The following is a 22,553-nucleotide window of genomic DNA, read 5'->3' as shown; positions in this document are numbered from 1 at the left end:
CATGATTTTAGGGGCTGGGGATTTAGCTCAGCGGCATAAGCACCTGACTTGCAAGCAGGCAGTTGTGAGTTCGATCCCCGGTACCGATAAAAAAGAAAAACAAACAAACAAAAAAAACCCAGAAGTATGATTTTATAATAACACTATGCAAAATAAAAATTTGTGAAGAAAAAGCTATATATTGATTGAAATGGAAATGTTCAATTGCTATAATGTGTAGAGATTCTTTTAATATTGAAGTAAGGAAAGTCAATCAGAAGTAAAGTACTTATGCTTTATTATAAGAAATTATTACAGGAAATTATTTTTCTCTTAACAAAGAACACTAATTTTGCTAGGCAAGGTGGTGCATGCCTATACTCCCAACACTAGGGAAACTAAGACTGGAGGATTGCTCTTGAGTTTGAGGCCAGCCTGAGTCACAGGGTGAGTTTACATCCAGCCTGAACTACAAATTGAGATCTGTCCGAAAAAACAACACAAAACGAGACAGTTTTTACCAAAGAAAGCAGGGATATAATATCACATTTATGAAATGAATCTCAAGGAGTTTTGTGTGTGTTTATGTTTATTTGTAAGCTTCAAGTTTTGATTATTCTCAGAAAAAATTTTGTCCTTGCTCTATTTTAGGGCTGTAAAAAGAATAATGCAAATATATGCTCTTTATTAGTAACTAATCATGCATTTCAGTAATGAGTATTCAAAACAGACAGTGGCAAGCCAAACACATTGATCACTGTAATTACTTGGAGATTAAATACCACTTTAAAGAAAAAATTAGAGGTAGAGAGGAAGAAGGTAAAAGAAGAGAGATGCATTAAAGGAGCGAAAGAAAATGAAAGAAAATGAGGTGTCCATGGCGTTTCCAGTATAAAAGATGTGAGGGTGAGCTTGGAATAATTCAGAGACAGGAGCCTTTGTTTTCTGGCAGATGGTTTAATCGTAGCCCAGGTTTCAGTTCAAGTCTCTAAACTCTGTGTGGACTCTGAGCTCATTCTCGATCTTAGTTCTAATGCCACACTCTAGTAGTAAATGAAAGTGGACACTAGTCATGTAGAGTTGAAGTTTAAATTTGAAAATGCAGTGCCACTTGGCAGGAGGCAGTCAGCCCATACTAATGCTAATGACTTCTTAAATTCTTGTTTGACAGCAATCTAATCAACTGCATTTAGCAGAATTGTAAAGCTTTATTTCCCTTTCCTTTATGAGAATAGCGTATGAAAAGGAGCTCACATGAGCTGTTTACTTGAGGTGACCACCTAGCTAGTCAATGCCATTGCTGTGTTTTAATGAGGCAGTGCAGTTATGGGAGGCATTTCCCTCAGCTAAATTAAGATGCATACAGGATGGACTTGGTATGTGTACAAGGTTTAGCATAAACTACATTTCGTGGTTTTTTTAGTGTGTTGTGGAAATAACTTCAGATGGTCCCATCTTTGGCTCCAACCTTCCTTGCCTCATCAGGACTCCTAATGTATGTCTGTGGTGATGCTCAGACATCTTGGGTGCTGTCACATCTTTTTCATGGCAGTGGTACATGGACTGCACTTTTTCTTTTCTTTTTTAGTAATAGAACACATAGACAGATTATTAAAGTTTTTTTTTTTTTTAAAGAAGGGCCTTGTCCTGTTTTTTTTATTTCTTTATTGGTTGCCCTCACATCTTCTCAGTTAATAAACTTGCTATCTTCCAGGAATGTTAGCCTCCATGCAAATATAAAATAATAGTACTATTGATAAGGTAGTACTGCTTCTTGATCTGGATAAGTTGGGTGAAGTATAAAAATCATGGTTCTCAGCCCTTGCTATACATCCAAGGGCTTTAAAAAATATAGTGCCAGGGTTTCACCATCTCCCTTCATTCTAAAGTCTGATTTGGTTGACCTGGTCTGGGATCCCCTAATGATTCCAATGAGTTAAATTGAGTAGCACCCTGTTAAAAAAACCCCAAGTATTTTTTTTTTTTTTTTTTTTTGTGGTTGTGTTTTTTTTTGTACCGGAGATTGAATTTATGACTGGGTGCCTGCAAGGTAGGCACTTATGCCGCTGAGCTAAAGCCCCAGCCCTGAGCATTTTTTGTCACAGAGTTACCATAAATGCTGCCTAAAGAGAAACAACTTTAGAAGTTAAGCCAAAAAGAAAAAAAAAAAAAAATCCCACTTTACACTTACACTTTATCTCTGAAGAACTTCTAGACTTTCCATATCTAAATCATCATTATTGAGTTATAACCACTACAAATGTAGAATATACAAATTGATTGAATGTTTTTTAACATTAGTCTTTAAAAATAAATTTTCATTTGTCTCCTTCTAATAAAATAGTATATGCAATGTGAAGAAAAACATTCAATTCTCTGAGCTTTCTAGTTGATAGTCTATAAAAACAGAAATCAGTTTTAAATAGCAGCATTTCAAAATGAAGATTCTAACAAGTAACAATTAGGTCCTTTGTTTATGAATCCCATGCATTTTAGAGTATGGTGATTATTTTTATTCAGTCAAACTTTGGGTTTAATAAAACAATAAATTACCTTTCATAGAAAATAACCAAATGTATATTTGTCATTTTTTTTCTTCACAGGCTTTGTTTGAATATATCTTTCACCATGAAAATGATGTTAAAACTGTAAGTTGTGAATTCATGTTACTTTCTTTTATTGTAATTTTTCTGACTTTGAGGATTTAAATGCTGAAATATTCTAATTCTTACCCTATAGGTAAATGGAATTACTAAAGATTGGTGAATTACTAACACTGTAAATCCACTATCAGTTTCTGTAGGATAATTTGCCTGGATTGATTATGTAGTTCTCCACTAAAGGACGAGATCAAGATAATTAAGAATATTGCATAATAGACTGAGTTAAAGTTTATTATTTACATTAATTGTTAGCATTGTTGATGCATTCTTCTTCAGCCTATGTAATCATTAGATGTTTACTAATATAGCTGTTTCTGGTTTCTTTGTCATGTGCCCCTCTCTCCTACCTTTAATATTTTATGATTGAAGATTTTTGGTGTGAATATAGAAAAAGTAATATAAAGAGCCTGAATCAACTATCATCCAGCTTTAGCAATAGTCAGTCTTGGTAATTGCTTGACAAAGAATTTGAGATTATATTGTATGTGTCTTTTTAAATTTGTTTCAGTTTTTACATGCTAGAATATAAGTTATCAGACTCTGAATTTTGCTAGATCATATGAAGTTAATTCTGTTGTGTCTCATTTTCCTCATTTTCTTATTAATACAGGGAACAAGCTTTATATCCACTTATTAAGTATTCAGGAAAACAAGAATACTTTCCTTAGTTGTGTTTTCTGTGTGTTGACCACAGTACAGTCTACCTGGAGAACCAATAAAAATGTGATTAGCCAGCCTTTACCAACCATGCAGTCTTGCTGAGGAAATAAAATTGACATAAATGAAACCAAGAAGTAATTGCTGAACCCAAATCATCACCAACTAGCAAAGAGAAAAATTTAAAAGAGATAATATTATTAATGATCCATAAATAAGTAGGATTTTGTGGAAAGGAAGGAAAAGAGATGTAAAGAAAAGGCAAATACATGAACAAAATATGGAATGAGAAATAAATAGACCTTATTTCCCAAATAGGAGCATCAAACAGATATAAAAATTTAAAAAGTGACAGAATTTGCTAATAGACTTGATACTGGGGACAAAGGAAAGGGACACAGGTCAACTCTGCCTCCTGTGGATGTTTCAAGAATGATGGTTTTCTTTTTTTTTTTTTTCCTTTTTATCAGTACCGGGGATCGAACTCATGACTGCCTGCTTGCAAGGCTGAGCTAAATCCCCAGCCCTGAATGATGGTTTTATTAACAGAAATGGCATAATTGGAGAAGGCAGTCAGTTTGCAAAGAAGCTAGATTATTCGCTTAGAGACCTTTTGAGTTTGAAGTTACAAAAAGCTACCCACGTGAAGGTACTGCTGGATATGTGCTGAGAGATGGTGGCAGTTAAGTGCAGGTGAGAATCCAGGCCAGGTACACCGAAAATGGTAGTTACCTGTGATGAGATATTTGGAAAAGTAGTCTTGTATGGAAAAGAGGGAACAAAAGCTGAGAAACCATGCACATTTCTGTAAATACAAATTGTTACTTTCAGTTACTACACAGTAGAGCCTTGAATGTGACGATATGTAAAAGTCAAGAGTCTACTGTCATTAAAAAATGTTAAAATTCTATCCATTTCATAAATGAGTAAATCTCTAATTACTGGATTATCATAAAGCTAGTGCTTTTGTTTTTTTAAAGATTAACTCATTTGTTGAAGGGACATTCTTTCAGCCAGTTTGTTTTTTGAGCCAGTGTTACAGTCCTGAGATCACAAAGGGAACATACGAGCAAAAGTTCTCTTTTTGTAGATTATATTCTGGTTGGGTGAGAATAGAAATACAAAAATTAAAAATAAAGTGTCACGAGATGAGACGCACTATGACAGCAAAATAGCAGGAAAGCAAATGAGGGAAGAAGAAATGACACGGAGGAGAATGCAGTTTTGGATGGATTGGGGAATGGTCAGTGGCATCCACACTGAAAAGATGACATTTAAACAGAGACCTGAGGACGGAGAACAGGAGCCATGCAGTTCTGTGTGCAAAGAGCATTTCAGCCTCAGAACCTTATCTGCAGAGGCAGCTTGGAGCATGACTGGACTGTGAGGAACAGCAAGCAGGCCAGTGTGGCTGGAGTGAGTCCTGGAAGGAGGAGGTGTTCCAGGTGATCAGTTCAGAAACTTAACAGGTCACATGCTATTTTGAAGGTCATGATGATGCTGTCTTTATTAAAAGATGCACCTTGAAGATAACATTCTACAGCTTGGGATTTACATAATGTTAAAGAATAAGAACCACACTGGGAAAAAACAAAACAAAACAAAAAAACAATGAGGCTAGAGTGTATGTAGCTCAGTGGTGGAGTATATGCTTAACATGTATGACTCCCTTGTGTTCAATCTCTAGCACCAAAGTAAACCAAACCAGCCCACTCCCAAAGACAGTAAATGTAGGTTTTCTTTCTTGCGCTTTTGGATTTACATACTAAAGAGTCTAAGAACTAGATTTTAACCTCCCAATGTTATGCTAATATGAGAGACTATATTCACAGATCTTCATATATATTGGGTTTTTAAATTTTGACCTTAAAACAGATAGAGCAGTGACTGTCAGGTTTTCATTTAAGCAGCAAAATAATTTTGTTTAAATGAAATTTTATTTAGACGCCATTATATAAAGCAGAGAGAGTGGAACTGCATGAATTATATCAGGTGAGGCAAACTTAGAATTTGATCACTGAAGCGCTTCCTCTCAGCTGGTTAGAGGCTACAGTGGTAAACCGAGCTCATTTTCTTAATACCAAGGGCCTTGGAAAATAATAGATTTCTAGATCTGTGCTTGACTTCTTGAATCAAAATCCCCAATGGATGTCTGCTAATTCTGTTACTCAGAGACCATAGGCAATGCTAATTTTTAGCAAGGATTAGGAACCACTGCTGTAGAGTATATGTTAAAAACTATAGAAACATTAAAAACATTTCTTACACTGTAGGAAATGAGCTGAGGTGCCTCAGTAGGGTTTTAAGGACAGAGCCTCATAAAACAAACAAGCAAACAAACAGAAATCAGAGAATAATAGAAACGAGACAACAAAAATGACTGTTAAGTGTATCTCAGTAACAAGGAAATGATGCTTAATACTATTAAGAACTGGAGTCCCCATTTGTAAATTTTATATTTTTATTTTTGATTGTAAAAATCTCAGTACATTAGAAACAAGCAATGCTAAACACAGTTCCTGGCTCTTTTTGAAATAGATCTTTATAATTCTCTAAGTGACACTTATAAAATTTTGTTTAGACACTGTATTAAATAATTGATTGGTGAAGACTTTAAAAAATTAAATTAGCAAACAATAAAATATTTTATAAATTAGGTTAGAGTTGTGAAGCAAGTACAAAGGAAAGAGATTTTCTGATTCATATATATAATTTCTATACAGTAAGCACAAAGAAAATTAACAGTAAAACACAGGAGGAGGGCAAAATATGTATATGATTTTAAAATATTGTCTCATATTTAAAAAGCTTATCTGAATTTTTTAGGAAACTTTTTATGAAAATGGAAATGACCCATATGATAAAAAGTTTATATTAGAGATAATGCCAGTAAATCAGTACTTTAGAGATGTCCTTTCTCAACAACCTAAATATGAAATGAAGCAGCTTTGACTGTTTGGGGCTAATGTCATTCACTGTCATCTATTATAAGTGTTGTAAGAGGAACAACTCGGAGAACATTCTGATAATATAAAACAGGTAGCCATAAAATTATGTATTTAATTTGTTCTATAATTTCATTTCTCAAAGAATTTCAGAAAATACTAGTTTCAGAAAATGTCTTTGCAGAGGCAGTAGCAAAAATACTTGGAAAACAACCTAAATATTCAGTGAGAGTGAGTTATAATCACTAATATGATAAAATTTCATGTAGCCACTAGTAATCATAATTATAAAATCATAATCAAAGTGATAAAAATTGAAAAATGTTTATTTTATAATGTGAACCCAAAAAGAATGCATTTTGTAGGTTGAGCAGAATTATAACCCTCTCTGTCTCTGTCTCTGTCTTTTTTTTCTCTTTCTCTAGTATATGACAGATACTTAAAAATGAAAATAGTAGTGCTGTGAGGTTAAAATGTAATCTTTCCAGAAATATTTGTTGATTGCCTATGTTGTGCCAGCAGCTTGGATTGCAACAGTAAGGAAAACAGCTACGGTACTAATAGAGATTAAGTCTAATTTTAACTTACTTTTAAAAACTTGCAACAGTAAAATTATAGCAACTTTTCCTTTATAAATTTGGCAGTAAATTAGGTACAGCAGTAAATTAAAATGCTGTTAATTGTATCTTTAGTATTTTCATGTGCCTACTCCTGTTGGCTATGTTATAGACCATGCAATAAGGCAATTTGTCTTGCTTCAACTTAGCAAAAGGTACAAACTATTTGTTCCTCTATGTTCTTTTTTGTTCACTAATTCATTTATTGATTTATTAGATGATTGGTTTATTCTGTAAATAAATAATTGTAAGTGCGCATGTATCAGTATTGCGATGGGGACTCTGGATCCTGAGTAGGACAGAGATCTGGTGACCTCCTTCTTACTTTCCTGGGCCGGCCACATCCTAATGCTCTTGTCTATCACATTGTTCTATTAAAATGTCATTTTAGATTTCACAACAAAAGTTCTTTTCTTTTCTTTTTTTTATCGGTACTGGGGATCGAACTCACAGCCATGTGCATGCAAAGCAGGTGCTTATGCCGCTGAGCTAAATCCCTAGCCCCCCAAAAGTTATTTTCTGATGGAGGCAACGGTTATATAACAAACATAAAGCATGCATTTTAAAAATAGCTTATATGTATTTTTCATCTTTAGATGAAAAAACTACAAAGAAATCACTTTTTAAACATGCTTAAGAAATCAGAGGTGCTTTTATTTAGTTACTTTGGATGGCCTCGAAAAAGTTTTTTTTTTTTTACACTTTTTTTTTCTTTTTTCTTTTTATCGCTACCGGGGATCGAACTCACGACTGCCTGCTTGCAAGGCAGGTGCTTATGCTGCTGAGCTAAATCCCCAGCCCCTTCAAAAAAGTTTTTAAAGTTTCTCATATAAATATGGAAAATATTAGAGATTAATGTAAAGAATACTGTGAAGTGGTATTTCAATTGTAAGAAAATAAAAATAAGCTAAATTTTGTCTTTGAGGTTTTAATACTGTCTCAATCTAGTTGGCTGCTAAAACTACAGTAACATGTAGGTTGATGATTGTATATGTTTATACACAAATGCAGAGAATGCTGTAAATAAGTATAGAGAATACTTATGAAGTAGTATTTAAATGTTAAGCAAAAGTAAAGCTGATCCACAGAAAATTGTATTTCTTCCTTGAATTTTTTTTTTTTTTTTTCTTTTTTTGTTTTTATCTTCCCAGGGATCGAACTCACGACTGGCTGCTTGCAAGGCAGGTGCTTATGCCGCTAAGCTAAATCCCCAGCTCCCAGCCTTGAGTTTTTAATAACTCTCCTTACCTAGCCCTTCCTCTTGGGCCAATATTGGCAGTCTGACAAAATGGAAGTAGCATGTGGGTTGACAATCCAAAATCTTTTTTATATGTTCTTTAATTTCATCAACCTGAAATTGTCACAACTTGAATGAGATTAAGAAAGGTTGGCTTTTTAAAAACTGGAGTGGTCGGACAAATTCACATACATTATATTGGTTAGATCCACCAAGATTCCTTTAATAACTTGATTTTTATTTTTAAAATGGCATTCTAAGACCTTATTAATATAGATATGTTTTATTACATTATTTAAAGAGTATTAAGTATAAATATATTGTCATTTATTTAAAAGAATTGGGGAAGACTTTAAAGAAATATAGATCTGTCACCATTTAAAAAACTAGAGATGTAAGTTTTATTTATAAATCTTTTACTATTAAAAATTTTTTTCTTTTTAGTTCTTAAGCTATTGTCAACATAGATTGGAAGCAGTATAACTAATTCAGTCAACAAGTAGTTCTCAAGTATCTCTTATGAGTATAGCAACATTCCAGAAACTACCGCAGCGCACATAATGATCATTTAATTTCTTCCTTTCCTATCCTTTGTCCTTTCATCTCTTTATCTTGTTTCATTACTCTGGCTAATAATGTTTCAGAATGGTGCTAGTGGACCACATTGTTCTCAGTGTTAGACTAGTGAAAGTTTTCAGTTTTTGTCCAGTTAGTGTGATATTGGCTGTTGATTGTCACAGATGACTTTTATCAGATTCTAATAAAGATCAGCGATTCCAATTTTCTGTAAGTTTTTTTTTTTTATCATGAATGGCTGTTGGACTTTGTCAAATACTTTATCAATTGATATGATCATATGGTTTCTGTCCTTGGCTCTGTCAAGATATTTAAAAAAAAAAAAAGGAGCTTAGGGGCCATTTGAAATTGTCACAAGTATCTTTCTGTATTGCAAGTTGATTCCTCATGGAAAAGTATCATTAAAATGTAATTTAATAACCATTTATATTCTATACCAATAATTTGTATTTTCTCTTGATAAAATTAGATTTTTGTTTTTTTTTGTTTTTTTTTAGTATCAGGGATCAAACTCGCAACCTCGCATTTGCCAGGCAGCACTTATGCCATTGAGCTAAATCTGTAGCCTTCTTGGAGAGAATAAACGTACGGTTCCTTCCTCCACCACAAGACTTGTTTTAGGACAATATTTAAATGCAAAATCAGCATCCTGAAATAAACTAAATCCAACCTTGGGAAACCAGAATATGGACAAGAATTTTGAAGGGCATTTTTTTCCTAAAATATAGAAGGTCTTTTATATTAAACATAAGAATAAATATGATCTGTGTGCTGGAAAACATCTTTAGAAAGATGTAGTTAAAGTTAATGTGTTCAGATTTACAGTGCATGATGGAGTTGAGCTGATTGAAAATGTATTTTCCTAATAGTTCTAGAGATAATACTAATTGAAGTTATACTTTGGTCTTCATTTTTTGCTTTCATTTTTATTTCTGGCTGGAGGGGAAAAAGAAAAATAAGCATGGGAATGTAGTATGTGGCTTGTTTTTAATTTCCATAGCTTTCAAGTAGAGATGTTGATTTTTCAAGTCCATTAGAAGCTCAGCATGGTGACAGTATTCTTTTATAAGGAGTTTGCATATTTAGAGATCTCCCCTGAAGCAAGAGAAGATAGGGAACACAGGGAAAAGTAATTAACTTTGCAATAGAAATTGAAAGGACTCTTCCAGCATTCATTTCAGAAAAGAATTAATATTAAGAAGTGGATGGTAATATGGGTTGCATTTTGAGATAATAGAAATGAATATCTAAGTGATACTTTAATCAAGCGATTGGATATCATGGTTATTTTAACACTGGCTGCAGAGTAAAAAGTTTCCTACTTTGAGGGAAAAAATAAGTATTTTTTTTTAAAGCTAGATTGCTCATTTAACTAATAACTTCAACTTTTGCTCATCAAGTTGTCAAAGGGGCTTCAAACTTCTGAACTTCGAATTTATGTAAAAACTTATTTGCCAAAATTAGTTTTTTCAAAATCGTTTCTGTTTCTTCTAAAATCCCAATACCTATTTTGTCATCTCTTTGATAAATGGTGGAAAGAATAAACCAGAAGATATTGAAGACATGAGATAAGGAGATGTACAGTATGAAAGCAGTGAAGGACTTCTCTTTCCATTTGAGCTTTTGACCTTTAGAATTACTGATAGATAGAGATGTTAGAATCATGCCTGTTGAAGGTGGCAGTCACCCGATAGCTCTTTTTTCATGAGCCAGTTTCATTTGTTATGACCCTTCACTGTTTCTCTACATCTGTGTTTAAAGTGGGAGATGCTGTTGGACCTGTCTTACCAAAAGCTTGACTATCACCAAAGTCTAAGAGACATTTTGAATCATTAGACCGTAAGTAGATAAATGCTAGGAAGACAGTCAAAGCCTGTGGTCTTTTAATACCAATTTCGTGTATTAAAATACAGTATATTGTGCATCTGCTTCCCTTTGATCAGTGTGTTTCATCTCATCTGCTGTTAGCCCTCTGGTCTGGAACTGATTATTTAGGGAAAATTGGAAGGGCCATCTGGAAACATGATTCGGCCTGATTTCTAATGCATGTTTTGATTGGTACTAATTATATGGATTATTTCGTTACTTATCTTTCTGACTGCTTACTGTTAGAAAAGAACATCCTAATCTAAAGTGAATTTTTTTCAAAGGCTTTGGATCTGGCTGCTCTTTCCACGGAACATTCTCAGTACAAGGACTGGTGGTGGAAAGTGCAGATTGGAAAATGTTACTACAGGTAAAATTTTGATTATTTGTGAAGGACTTAGAAGTGGAAGTGGTTTTTCATAGTATACTAATAAATAATTTATTGAGCACTAAATATAAGCCCTATTGCAGACACCCCCAAATGGGCTTCATTTAACCTTTAATAGCGATTCTGCAGAGATTCATTCCTTCCATTTTAAGGTGGAGAAACTGTCACAAACATTGGAAATAAATTGTTCCAACTTACATAGCTGGTGAGAAGCAGATCCAGGATTCACACCCAGGCAGCCTGTGACGGAGAAGATGCAGCTGTCTTTATATATTGATTCCTTCTTGATGCTGAGCCTCCAGCAATGTGTCTCAAATATATCCTTTTTGGTTAGGGGGAGTGGTAGATTTCCTTATGAGACAGTAAAGACTTTGGCTTATTCAAGAGAGCATTTACTCAGTAGTCACAAGGCGACAATAAGAAGTTATCTTTAAAACAAGAGTCAGATATTTAACAACCCTGGGACCGAATTGAGTCTGTTGATTCCTCTGTCATCTTCTTGGTTCTCAAGTTTTTCTCATTTACACTGATGCTTCCCAAATGGAAGGCGCTTTATAGTTACGATTATTATCATAATATGATATTATATTATGTTCATATTATCTTCTCTCAATCTCACAATATCTCAGAGATAGCTGCTGTTTTTCATAATTTCTCAGATGAGAAAAATTTGAGTCTCACAAAGATAAAGTGAATGGCAGAGTAAGAGTTTGAGCTCCACATCCTGATGCCAGTTCTCTTACTATTTTTGCAATCCCATATTATTTCTGTAGGTCCTGAGTATTCTTACATTCCCTTAGTGTTTAGGTACATTTCAAGGCAAATCAACTGAGAGATCAGAAAAGTCATCATGATTTTTATGAACATTTGTGTAACAACTAGTAAGAAAGACCTGAAACTTGCTGCTGGTGTTGAAATGCATTTAGAACACTTGGAAAACACAAATTTAAAACAATTATATTTTATAAAGATAACAATGTCTTATTCAAAAACAAGATAGATTTCAGTTTCTATGAGCGTCCTTCAATATTTATAAATTTCAGTGTTATTCAAACACTGTGGGACAGATGAATAATGCAAATGAAATGTTCTGCTGTTGAAATTAAGAGTACTTTTCATCTAGATATTTCACATAAAACTCATGATTGTATTAACACTGGCTACAGAATTTCTAGGAAGAAGGTATTTTTTTCCAACTTCTGGATTGAGGAAATATGTTTGGCCAAGATAATTTTAGATCATTGTAACATTAAACTATATTGTTTACACTGTACGATGTACATTGTAACATTAAATTATATTATGAATATAATTTGTTAGACAGTTTTGAACTCTTGCACCTCCAAGGAGAAACTTCAAAAATCTTTAGTAAAGAAGAACACAAACCTGATTCCTTCTGCTGCCCACATATGATGACATTTAAATGAATACACTTGTCATATTGATCATTCTTTTCTATCCTTTGTACTTGCTCATCTTTATTATGTATTCAATGTTCATTCATTCATTCATTCATTCATTCAGTAGAATAGTTATACGCAACTACTCTCATTAAATTGCATTACAAAGATATATTAGCTTGTCCCTTCTTTCAAATGGTTTAGACAGGCAGCAAATAATTTTAAGTGTGGTCCCATAGTGACAGAGTGCAGTGGGACCCAAGAGAAAGAAGTCCTGACCTCAATAGCAGAGGTCAAGAATGGATTACCAGAAATGTAGCCTGAAATTGATTTCTGTCCCTTTGCTCCAGGTCATTAAGTTCTATTGATTTCATCTCTGCAATAACTCAAAGTTGCTCCTTTACTACCCATTCCCACTCTAGTGTCCTCATTCTGGCTTTCAGTACCATTTGCTTAAGGTTTGATAGTAGCTTCTTCCCTAGGTTTCTGTCTCCAGTCTGTTGCCCATCAGTCCTTCCAGTGTTCAGTGAGAATAGCTATCGTGATAAACAGCTTTTGTTGGATCCCTTAGTAATTCCCTATCATCTCTAGAAAGAGGTATGGCTTTTAAGGACAGCAGGATAATTTTGTCCCAGTCTACGTGTCGACATTATCTCACTGTTTTCATTATCTTTATCAATTGTACCAATTTCTCAGTGTTCCTCTAACATATTGCATACTTTCTTTCCTGCCTGTGTGCTTATGTCATAGTTTACTTCCATCTGGAAATGCACCTCCACCACCGCTATCGTATCTAGCTGTTGAAATCACATCTGTCCTTCCCTGAAACTCCTGCTTCACTCTGTCTGTCTTCTGTGCTCCCAAACCTTTTCTTATTGGCTATAATACAGTTAAGTTTGCATGTGTGTGAAGATGTTTTGTATCACTGTTTGACTGCTGTCACTTTGAGGACACGGTTGTAAACTTCATTTTTGCATCTCCTTACCATCACAAAACCTGCAGGCAGTTGTTGATTGACAATTTAGTTGAATTAAATTGGAAAGAAAAATATTGGCTGCTCTTGGAAACTATTTCTCTGTATCCTGATTCTGATACCAACTTGAAATTATGAACTTGACTAATGTTTCCATTATTCCTAGACTTTCTCTGCACGCAGTCTACTCAGTTTTCTGTGCATAAGAATATATATGGTTGCTGGGCGTGATGGCTCATGCCCGTAATACCATCACTCAGGAGGCTGAGGCAGGAGGATTGTCGCAGGTTCAAGACCAGCCTGGGCTACAAAGTGAGCTCAAGGCTGGCCTGAACTGCATAGTGAGACCTTGGCTCAAAAAGACAAAAAAAAAAAAAAAAAAAAAAAAAAAAGGAAAGAAAAGAAAAAAGAACACATACGGAAAAGTCCTTTCCAGTAATGCTGGACATTTTCTCTCGAGGATGTATTAAGAAAAAAGATAAGACTCATATTTTCTTCCTTTGGCTTCTGTGTACCTCAGTACCTGATTGTCATTTCATTCGTTTATCCTTTCATTTACATTGTTTAAAAATCTATTTCTATTTTGCTGTTCTTGTTTTATGTATACTTTTTAATTATAATCCTTTTAAAGTCACTTTTGGAAAGAGGTAGTCATTAAATAAAAGTATACAGACTTTTAAATTCAGTGATGAGTGTGTATAAAACCCAGTGACTGCCTCACTCATGGGATTAAGCCTTGCTTGCTCAGTTACTGATGTGTATATATTGTTTTTTGGTGCTTTTCTCCAGTAACGTTTTATACATATTCTTTGTGATATTTGTGGGCTGTTCGAGGCAGGGGCTTTTGCTGCGTCACACATTCTCTGACTGAGGCTAATTTTTGGGCTACACGTAATCACTTGAAGCCCACTTCTCAGCAGTTACTTGAGTATCAGCCACACCAAATGCTTGAGGTATCGATTATGGAAATTGATGAAGGCTATTTTTCCAATCCTTTAAGTGAAAGCAGTACAGTGTACATATTGTATATGATTTTGATCTTGTGTTATAAAATGAGACATTATCATATCTAAGTGGCTCTTAGATAACCAAGGATGCATAGTGACGAGAAAACCTAACAGGTCTAGAAGGACAGACTGAATTTAAAGCTGTGTAATATGCTTCAGTGATGGATTTAATGGTAAGAAAAGGTTTCCTGGGCAGAAGACGTAGATACTGCCTTCAGAACAATCATATTTAGGCAAAGAGCATAAATCAGAGTCATAGACTGAGACAATCAGTATCAGATACCAAATAAAGGAAAAGAAACACAAAAGATCTCTAGGATGATACGGTGGTATTACTTGAGTGGAAATTATTATTTACCTCAAAATATTTAAGAGTAACTAAAAATATGGGCTATTGTCTCAGAGCAGGAGATGTTTTCAAAGTAACATCTTCCGGTTCTTCCAGTAAAATGGAGACGCTAAGCATCTATTTAGGTCACTTGCCATATGTCCAGTTGATCATAAGCTCTTCAGGTAGTGAACTGATGTGACCTGGCTTACTGGAAGCTGTTAGTCCTGCTGTGACTACTCGGCAGGCAGGCTCTTCACACACCATTTGAGGATTAGCCAGCCAGTGGAAATGGGAGACAGGCGACTTTGCTAAACTGTACTGTATTAACACACATGTCAGTACATGTGTGTGTACAAATTAGCTTCTTTCACAGGCCTGCTCTTACAGTTCTAATTTGTCTCTATCCATGTCCTGGGGGTTTGAAAAAATATGCTGTCATATTTATTTTTAGTTGAACGTCTAATTATTTTAATGGCTGTTTTTAGGTTAGGAATGTATCGTGAAGCAGAAAAACAGTTTAAATCAGCCCTGAAGCAGCAGGAAATGGTAGATACATTTCTCTATTTGGCAAAAGTAAGTAAATACCATTAATCTGAATGAAATCTGGGGCGAGTTGCCACTTCCTTAAGGAGTATTTGGCATATTAATATGTTCAGATTGAATTTATTTTTCTTTCTAGCAAGGGAAAAATTATCTACGGAGGGCAGCCACCTCAGGACAAAACGATTGCTGTGAAAAATAAGAAAACCCTTCTGAAAGGTTGTCCATTAGGACAGTAAAAAATTATGTTGCTCACCCATAAGTAACAGGTGCCAGAGTAGCCTTTTGCCTACAACACATTTATTTTACACCTAACGAGGTCGAAGAAAACAGCGACCATTCTTACAGAGATCCTTAGTTGCTCGTCTCTGCCAGAATAATAAGGATGTTTTTCCTTTTTTTAAATTGAGCACCTACTCAGCGTAAGGCATTCTATCTGGTTCATTGGATATGCAGTTTAATTTAATCATCACAATATTCTGCAGAGTGGGTTTTTATAATTTCCTTTGTACTTGTGGAAAATGAGGCTTCAAGAGGGTAAGCATTTCAGGGTCCCTGGTTTACAGCCACTCTTCAAACCTCGGTCTCTTGGACTCCGGAGCCTGTTCACTGCTGCTTAGTACCAACCACAGCCACAGCAGAAATGAAAGGCTGCCTAGAATTCTCAGTAAAGGCTGAACATTTTAAATCAGAAACTCTGAAATCTGAAATGTTCCAAAATCTGAAACTCTTAGAATACCTGGCCTGATGTCACAAGTGGAAAATTCCACACATGATGCCGTGCAATGAGTCACAGTCAAAATGCAGGTGCACTGAAAACACTGTATAAAATTAGCTTCTGGTCATGGGGAGAAGGTACAGATAAAATAGAAAATGAATTTTGTGTTTAAATGGGCTCCATCCCCAAGATACTGCATTATGTATATGCAAATACACCAAAATCCAAAGGAAACCTGAAATTGAAAGCAGTTCTGATCCCAAGCATTTTATATAAGGGACACTCAGGCGGTCTCAGGATAAAGTTACTTCTTGACCTTCTTCAAGGGTACTTTGAAAGAAAAACATTTGATGAAGTGGTTGTTGTGGAACCATCTGTTGCGTCTTTCAGTATTTTCTAAATTAAAAAGTGTGGTAAAGGAGATGAGCATGACAGGAGTGCTGGCTTTCTGTCCCACGTCTTAGGCTGCAGTGGTTGACTTTGCCTCTTAAATTTGTGATATCACCCAGGAACCAGATGAACGGCGCTGGAAAATCAGCCAAGAGAGGACAGATTTGGTGTCAAGGCTTTAAAAAAGGAATCTTAAGGAAAATTTTGGGACAAACTCAGTAAACCTGCCTTATTTGATGAAGCAACTTTTGACAAACCCTGTAAAGAAGTTCCCAGCTGTAAGCTCATAATTCTGGCTGTGGTTTCTGTGGGGCTCTCTGGGCGGGACAGCCCTTTAGGAGCTCCTTAGTAACAGCCCTATCCATTTAGTTTCAAAACAGAGCTTAGGTGATTTACACCAGAAATAATACAAAGGGAAGTGCCTTCACTCCTGGCAGTGGTGCATGCACAAGACCAATCAACTCTTCATTTCAGAAAAGAAAATTTCATTAAATAAAAACTACCCAGTCAGATATGGTGGAGCACACCTGTAATTCCAGCACTTGGGAGTCTGAGGCAGGAGGACCGCGACAAATTCAAGGCCAGCCTGATTGATACACAGAGAGACCCTGTCTCAAAAACACCAAACCAAATCAAACTAAACCTAAACCAAAACCCAAACCCAACAAGCAAACAAAAACCAAAAAAACCTCTACCCCTACTTGTCTTTAAATATAGTAATAAAAATTAGTATACTAAAAAGTAAATGAAAATTATACTATATAAATTTGTTCTGCAAATCCTAGTATGTTTACAATGACTTTCATAAACAAAATTGTTTGGTATCTAAGTTTTTCTTTTATACATTGTATATTATACTGCTTAAATTCTGAAAGAAGTTTCTAAGCATCACTGTTGGTAAATTTTTTGAAAGAGGCAGATTGAAATTAAGGCTCAGGTCATACCATTTAATTATCATCTTCTTAATTACTAATCCCTGGCCATGGGACTGAAAAAAGTGCTATTTTTTGTTTTAACCATTGTTAAGTACATGGTTTTACCTATTTTTGTATAAGCCTACATGTCAATATGGAGGTAAATTTTACTCGTTTCCATTAATATATGTAAAGATAGTTGCTATATAATAGAAATCAAGCAGATTTTGGGAACAACATCATTTCTTAAAGGCTTTAATTGTTAATTAAAGTTCTTAAATATTTTAAATTTGTAGTTGTGTTATATTTTAAAAAGAAGCTCAGTGTATAAGTCAAAAATTGAAGATATTTTCATCCATATCTGTCCCTGTAATCTCATACTTGAGAGGTGAATGCTGTATTATAGTTTTCTGCATTTGCACTTTGGGCTTCTTAACAAAGCAATACTTAACTTTTCATGATCCAAACCCATAACAGCACATGTCTTACATTTCTGCCCATAAAATCCTCCTTCACTATTTCAGAGATTCCTAGTAAGCATGTGGATTATCCGTGCTAATGTCCTAGTTTCTGGTTAAGGTGGAAGCCTTCAGCATGCAGCGGCTCAGCTCTGTGACCCCGTACCTTACAAACCTGTTTCTCCTCTCTTGGGGAGCCTTCCCCAACCACCTGCTGCACTGCTACCCTCATGGACCTTGTTTCTTGGGTTCTTTCCTCTTTCTCCAGTGCCTTCAACTTTAGTCTCCTATTTGGTTCCCTAATGCCAGCCTCTAGACATATGCATGCCTGTTCTAGCCTGGAAGGGTTTTCTCCTGAGTTCTTGTCTAGTTGCTGTTCATCCTCTCTGACAATAGTGAGTCCATAATAAATAATTGTTGGAGGAAAAGGTGAAAGATTGCGTTAGGTGTAACATGTGGCAATAACACTGTAACATAATTGGAAATTAATTCTGCATATTCCTGAAAAATATTTACTATGTTATCTAGTAGATAATTTGTTGTGAATCCATAGTTGTAGTCTTGACATATAAGTATTGTTATTTTAAGAATTGATACTTTTATTAAAATGTGTTTTGTTTTTAGGTTTACATGTCATTGGATCAACCTGTAACTGCTTTAAACCTTTTCAAACAAGGCTTAGATACGTTTCCAGGAGAAGTTACCCTGCTTTGTGGGATTGCTAGGATCTATGAGGTAAAGTTCAAATTATTTTGAAATCTGAGGTTAAATTGAGGTTACATGTTATCTAAATAAGTTCAGAGTCCTTCAGGATTCTAACAAGGAGAACAATTTATAAAGTTATGATTGTCAGTCTGTGATTTATCAGTAGAATAAGAGAGTTTAGTGTATACATCTAGTCAAGATAAGTGTCTATTATGAAGTGTTTCAGAAATATAGAAGAATATTTAAAGTGGTATAAGATATTTATATTATTTTCCCTGTACAAATAGCCTGTATTCCCAGCCTGTTTATTGATCCTTTCCTAAAGTTGATAATATCAAACACCATTATTTCATTTATTGGTGATATGGTTTGAGGATTTTCTGTTACGTTCATTGGTCTGTTCCTTTAATGCCTATAACTTTATAACACTTAGTATCTAAAAGGGTTCATCTTCATCAGGAGTGTCTTGACTATTATAGTATAATACTTATTCTTACATATTTTATGGTCATGTTGTCCAATTCTCTGAGAAGCCCTATTGAGTTATCTCCCTGTTTCCTAATTACTATAGTTGTATGGTAATTTCTGAAATCAAGTTCGGCACATTCTGGCACCTTGTTTCTCCTTTACAGTTAGCTAATTTTGGCTCTTCAGTCTTCTATATTGATTTTATAATTGACTAATTAAGAACCATTAAAAAAACTCTGCAAGTGTATTGATCAGAATTGCATTAAATATACGCACAATAGGATTGGGCTTGTGGGTTGCCTTTCTTCCCGTTCTCTGGCATGATACAACGCTTAATGTACTTAAGTCTTTTTTGTCCTTCAATGAATAATTTGTAAATATGTCCCTCAAGTCACCCTGAGATTCAGTAATTTCCTAGAATTACTGGTACTTAGCTTATAGTGATACACACAGCTTAGATTTATTAGAGCAAAAGATAAAAAAGCAAACTCAGTAAAGGACAAAAGCCAATGTGGTATAAAGTTCAGAGGAAAGCCTTCCACAGTGTTCTCTCTTTGGAGTCAAATAGAATATACTAATTTCATCCAAAAGTAAGTTATAACAACTCACAAGAAGTGTTGTCCACCGGGGTAGCTCATTAGAAACTGTATCTGGGGTTACTGTTAGGGGGCTAGTCCAGATACTCTCTGCTATTGCATAACAAAGTTTCAAACTCCCACCAGTAAGCAGGTGTTCAGTACAAACCCTTACTGTTCCTACAGTTAAGTGTAGCAAGCTGTGTTTGTCAGTTGGGGAAAGCTTGTATCAATGCAGGGAACCAGTTGTGTTCCCAGGCCCAGGACTCTCCAAGAATAGCTGATTTGGTTCTTTTCTGCACATATGCATTCCTAGATAAAACTGAGTGGAATCCTTAATTTTTTCCTCTCTTGTATTTCTATTTACTTATTTCAAGTGAATAAGAATGTACTACTCTTTAAAAATTAGTTTCAAAAAGCTGGGCATGGTGCCACACTCCTGTAATCCCAGTTTTTGGGAGGCTGAGGCAGGAGAATCCTTTGCAAGTTTGAGACCAGCCTGGGCTACAAAGTGAAGGCCAGAGTGAACTGCATAGTGAGACCCTGTCTCAAAAAGACAAAAAAAAAAAAAAAAGTTTCATTCTAGCTGCAGTGAATTTAAGGTCTTGTCCATAGATTCTCTTGCAAATCTAAGTAAATAAATTGTTGTCTGCCAGTGCAGATGGTTTCATTTCTTTGTTTCAGTTACTTTATTACTTCTAAAAAGTGTATTGCATTGCTCAGAACTACAATCCTGAACAGAAAAATCTCTGTTTTCTTTAAATTGCTTGAAAGTTCTAGGTGCAACACTTTAAAATTATTGTGCTAAAGAAGAATGGAAGATAGAGATAATTGCTATATTTGTGTGAATGATTTTTTATTTTCTTTTTTACATTTTTTATATTTTCCAGATTTTTTTTATAATGAACAAAGATTTTACTAAATGGAAAAATATTTATTTTAAAAATTCTTATTTTATTTTATTTTTAAAATTATAAAAATATTTTAAAATGGAAAAATATTATTTTAAATTGTGTAAAAAATGTGTTGCTTTTAAAAATATAATTTTGATGACTATGTACGTGAAAGACTCTGATCAGTCAGCATAGATGTTTTGTGTATTGCTCTATCTTCATTTGTTGTTACCCTGAACTGAATATGAACAAAACTTGGACCAAAAAACTTTAGAAAGGAAATGAAAGGGAATCAGTTTTTGAAACCAGTGAAATTCATGCTAATGCTCCTGATGCAGTTGGAGCTCCTGAGCGCTTAGGCTCTGCTCTTCCAGGTCCTTGCCCTTCTCCTCTGAGGCAGGAAGTGCTAGCAGAAAGGGCTGGGGAACCACTGCGCTGTGCAGTACGGTGCTCTTCAGAGGTCCTTGCAAGCCTCTGTCACTATGGCTGTTGCTAGGGCTGAGGTATGGTGTGGTCCCTGGGTGGATTCTTTTATTTGCTGCCGCCTTCTGTGGCTGCACTGAATTAAGCTTGCACTTGAAAAAAGGAAGTAACAACTGTAGGGACTGTGTTTTGTGCAGATAGAATAGTGAAAGACTAAGCCCTGACTTGAAATAGGTGGAATACTTCTCCCTTGGATTTACATAGTTAACTTCCCTTCTGCCAAAACTCAGCACGCCAAAGTCAGATTTCCAGGGGATTCTTTTTCTCATCATGGGACAGTGACTTTAGAGTTAATTAGTGAGCTTTGTTCCTCAGTACTGCAGCCTACATTGTATATGCCTTGAGGGAGGATTCTCTGCTATTATGTTCTCTCCTTTTTATTTATCACTTTCGTTTTGGTATTGTATCTTTTAAATGTTTCCTATTTATACAGAACATGCCTCTGGTTCATTGCTTGTTTTGTACAGGCCCTCTTTTAAAATGTTTATTGTATCTACATTGTATTTTGGTGGCTTTAGTTATTCTGGAGACATTTTTTGTTTGAAAGACAGGCCCTATTTTAGCTGTTCTTTGTTGAAAGGTGTTTGAAATTAGATTCTAACTCTGGAAATGTTACTCTAGTAGTCCTTGAACTTTATTGTGTCTGAAAATTATGGTGGAAGTGTGTAAACCTATCACCTTCCTCAGGAGCCATGGAAATTGGGACTAAGGAGTATTTCTAATAAGCTAGATGATTCTGAGGCAAAACATTTTGTGGGCCATTGTACCACTCATTTCCTTGCATTATTTGCAGTTTTATTTTATAAAATGAAAATCTAAATATAGTTACTATTTTGTAAAATGGTTCAAAAAAATAAAACTATTGGAAAAATCATTTAAGTGATACCAACTTTCTTAGGTATTTTAATGATGTTTAGATACTTAGAGGTGTTATTTTAAATCTATATTAATAAAATCTATTCTAGAACTAGTATAACTTAAACAGTTCACATTTGGGAATAAATTAAAGGACGAAAATAGAGCCCACATATGTTCATACATATGAAAATTTAGGATGTGATAAAGATCGCCTGTTAAGCCAAATGAATTATTGGATTATTAAATAGTTTAAAAATAGAGCTGGATAAGTCATGATTTCTCACACTAAAATAATTTATTATTGCCAGATTTAAAACTTCGAGGAGCCAAAACTTCAAAAAATGAAACCATGAAAGTTCCAGAAGAAAATGCAGATGCATTATTTGTGCAAATTGGAATAAAGATCTTTCTAAACATGACACAGTTAGGAAAGGTCAATAAACTTGAGAACATAAACTTCCTAAATAGCAACAAAAATTTAAATAAAACTAAACCAAAACCGAAAGTCAACAGTGTCAAACAGAGAAAATACCTGTCATATCTGAGACAGACAAGACTTTTTGATTTTCTTCTCCTATATACCACTTAAAATTTGCTAAGAATTTCACACACCACACAAACACAGTTCTCTCCCTCCACTCCCTGCCTTAGTTCCACTCAGCAAGTGCTCTACCACAGAGTTGCAGCCCTTCCTCCAATCACTTGTTGACTCTACCAGCACCCTTTCATATTCGGGACTCCATGACACCCATCTGGAAGAACTTCTTTTATACTTGTCCACTCAGAGGGAATGTTTATAAACGTCAAACTTCCTTGGTTTTTGAATTGAGTTTACATCGTCGTAGGCTTATTGCATCTAGAATAAGAAAGCAGAGACAATGCCCAGGGATCCTCAAGGGTCATTTCTGCCTC

At 34.9% G+C, this 22,553-nt stretch overlaps 1 protein-coding gene across 2 annotated transcripts in view; it reads left to right on the top strand.

Moving 5' to 3' along the window:
- The window catches only part of Ttc8 (tetratricopeptide repeat domain 8), a 51,124-nt gene that overhangs the window by 15,785 nt on the left and 12,786 nt on the right, over nt 1-22,553 (top strand). For both annotated transcript variants that reach the window (XM_003472465.5, XM_023566127.2), the window contains 4 exons: nt 2,583-2,627; nt 10,825-10,910; nt 15,125-15,212; nt 18,284-18,394. In XM_003472465.5, the coding sequence (XP_003472513.2) occupies nt 2,583-2,627; nt 10,825-10,910; nt 15,125-15,212; nt 18,284-18,394 (330 nt within the window). The remainder of the gene's footprint in view (nt 1-2,582; nt 2,628-10,824; nt 10,911-15,124; nt 15,213-18,283; nt 18,395-22,553) is intronic.

This window comes from Cavia porcellus, unplaced genomic scaffold (genome assembly GCF_034190915.1).
Source record: "Cavia porcellus strain 051 isolate PalLab524CR breed Dunkin Hartley unplaced genomic scaffold, mCavPor4.1 scaffold_31, whole genome shotgun sequence".
Classification (NCBI taxonomy): Eukaryota; Metazoa; Chordata; class Mammalia; order Rodentia; family Caviidae; genus Cavia; species Cavia porcellus.
The sequence above is the reverse complement of the archived record's forward strand: the minus strand, read 5'-3'. Positions and strand labels throughout refer to the sequence as shown.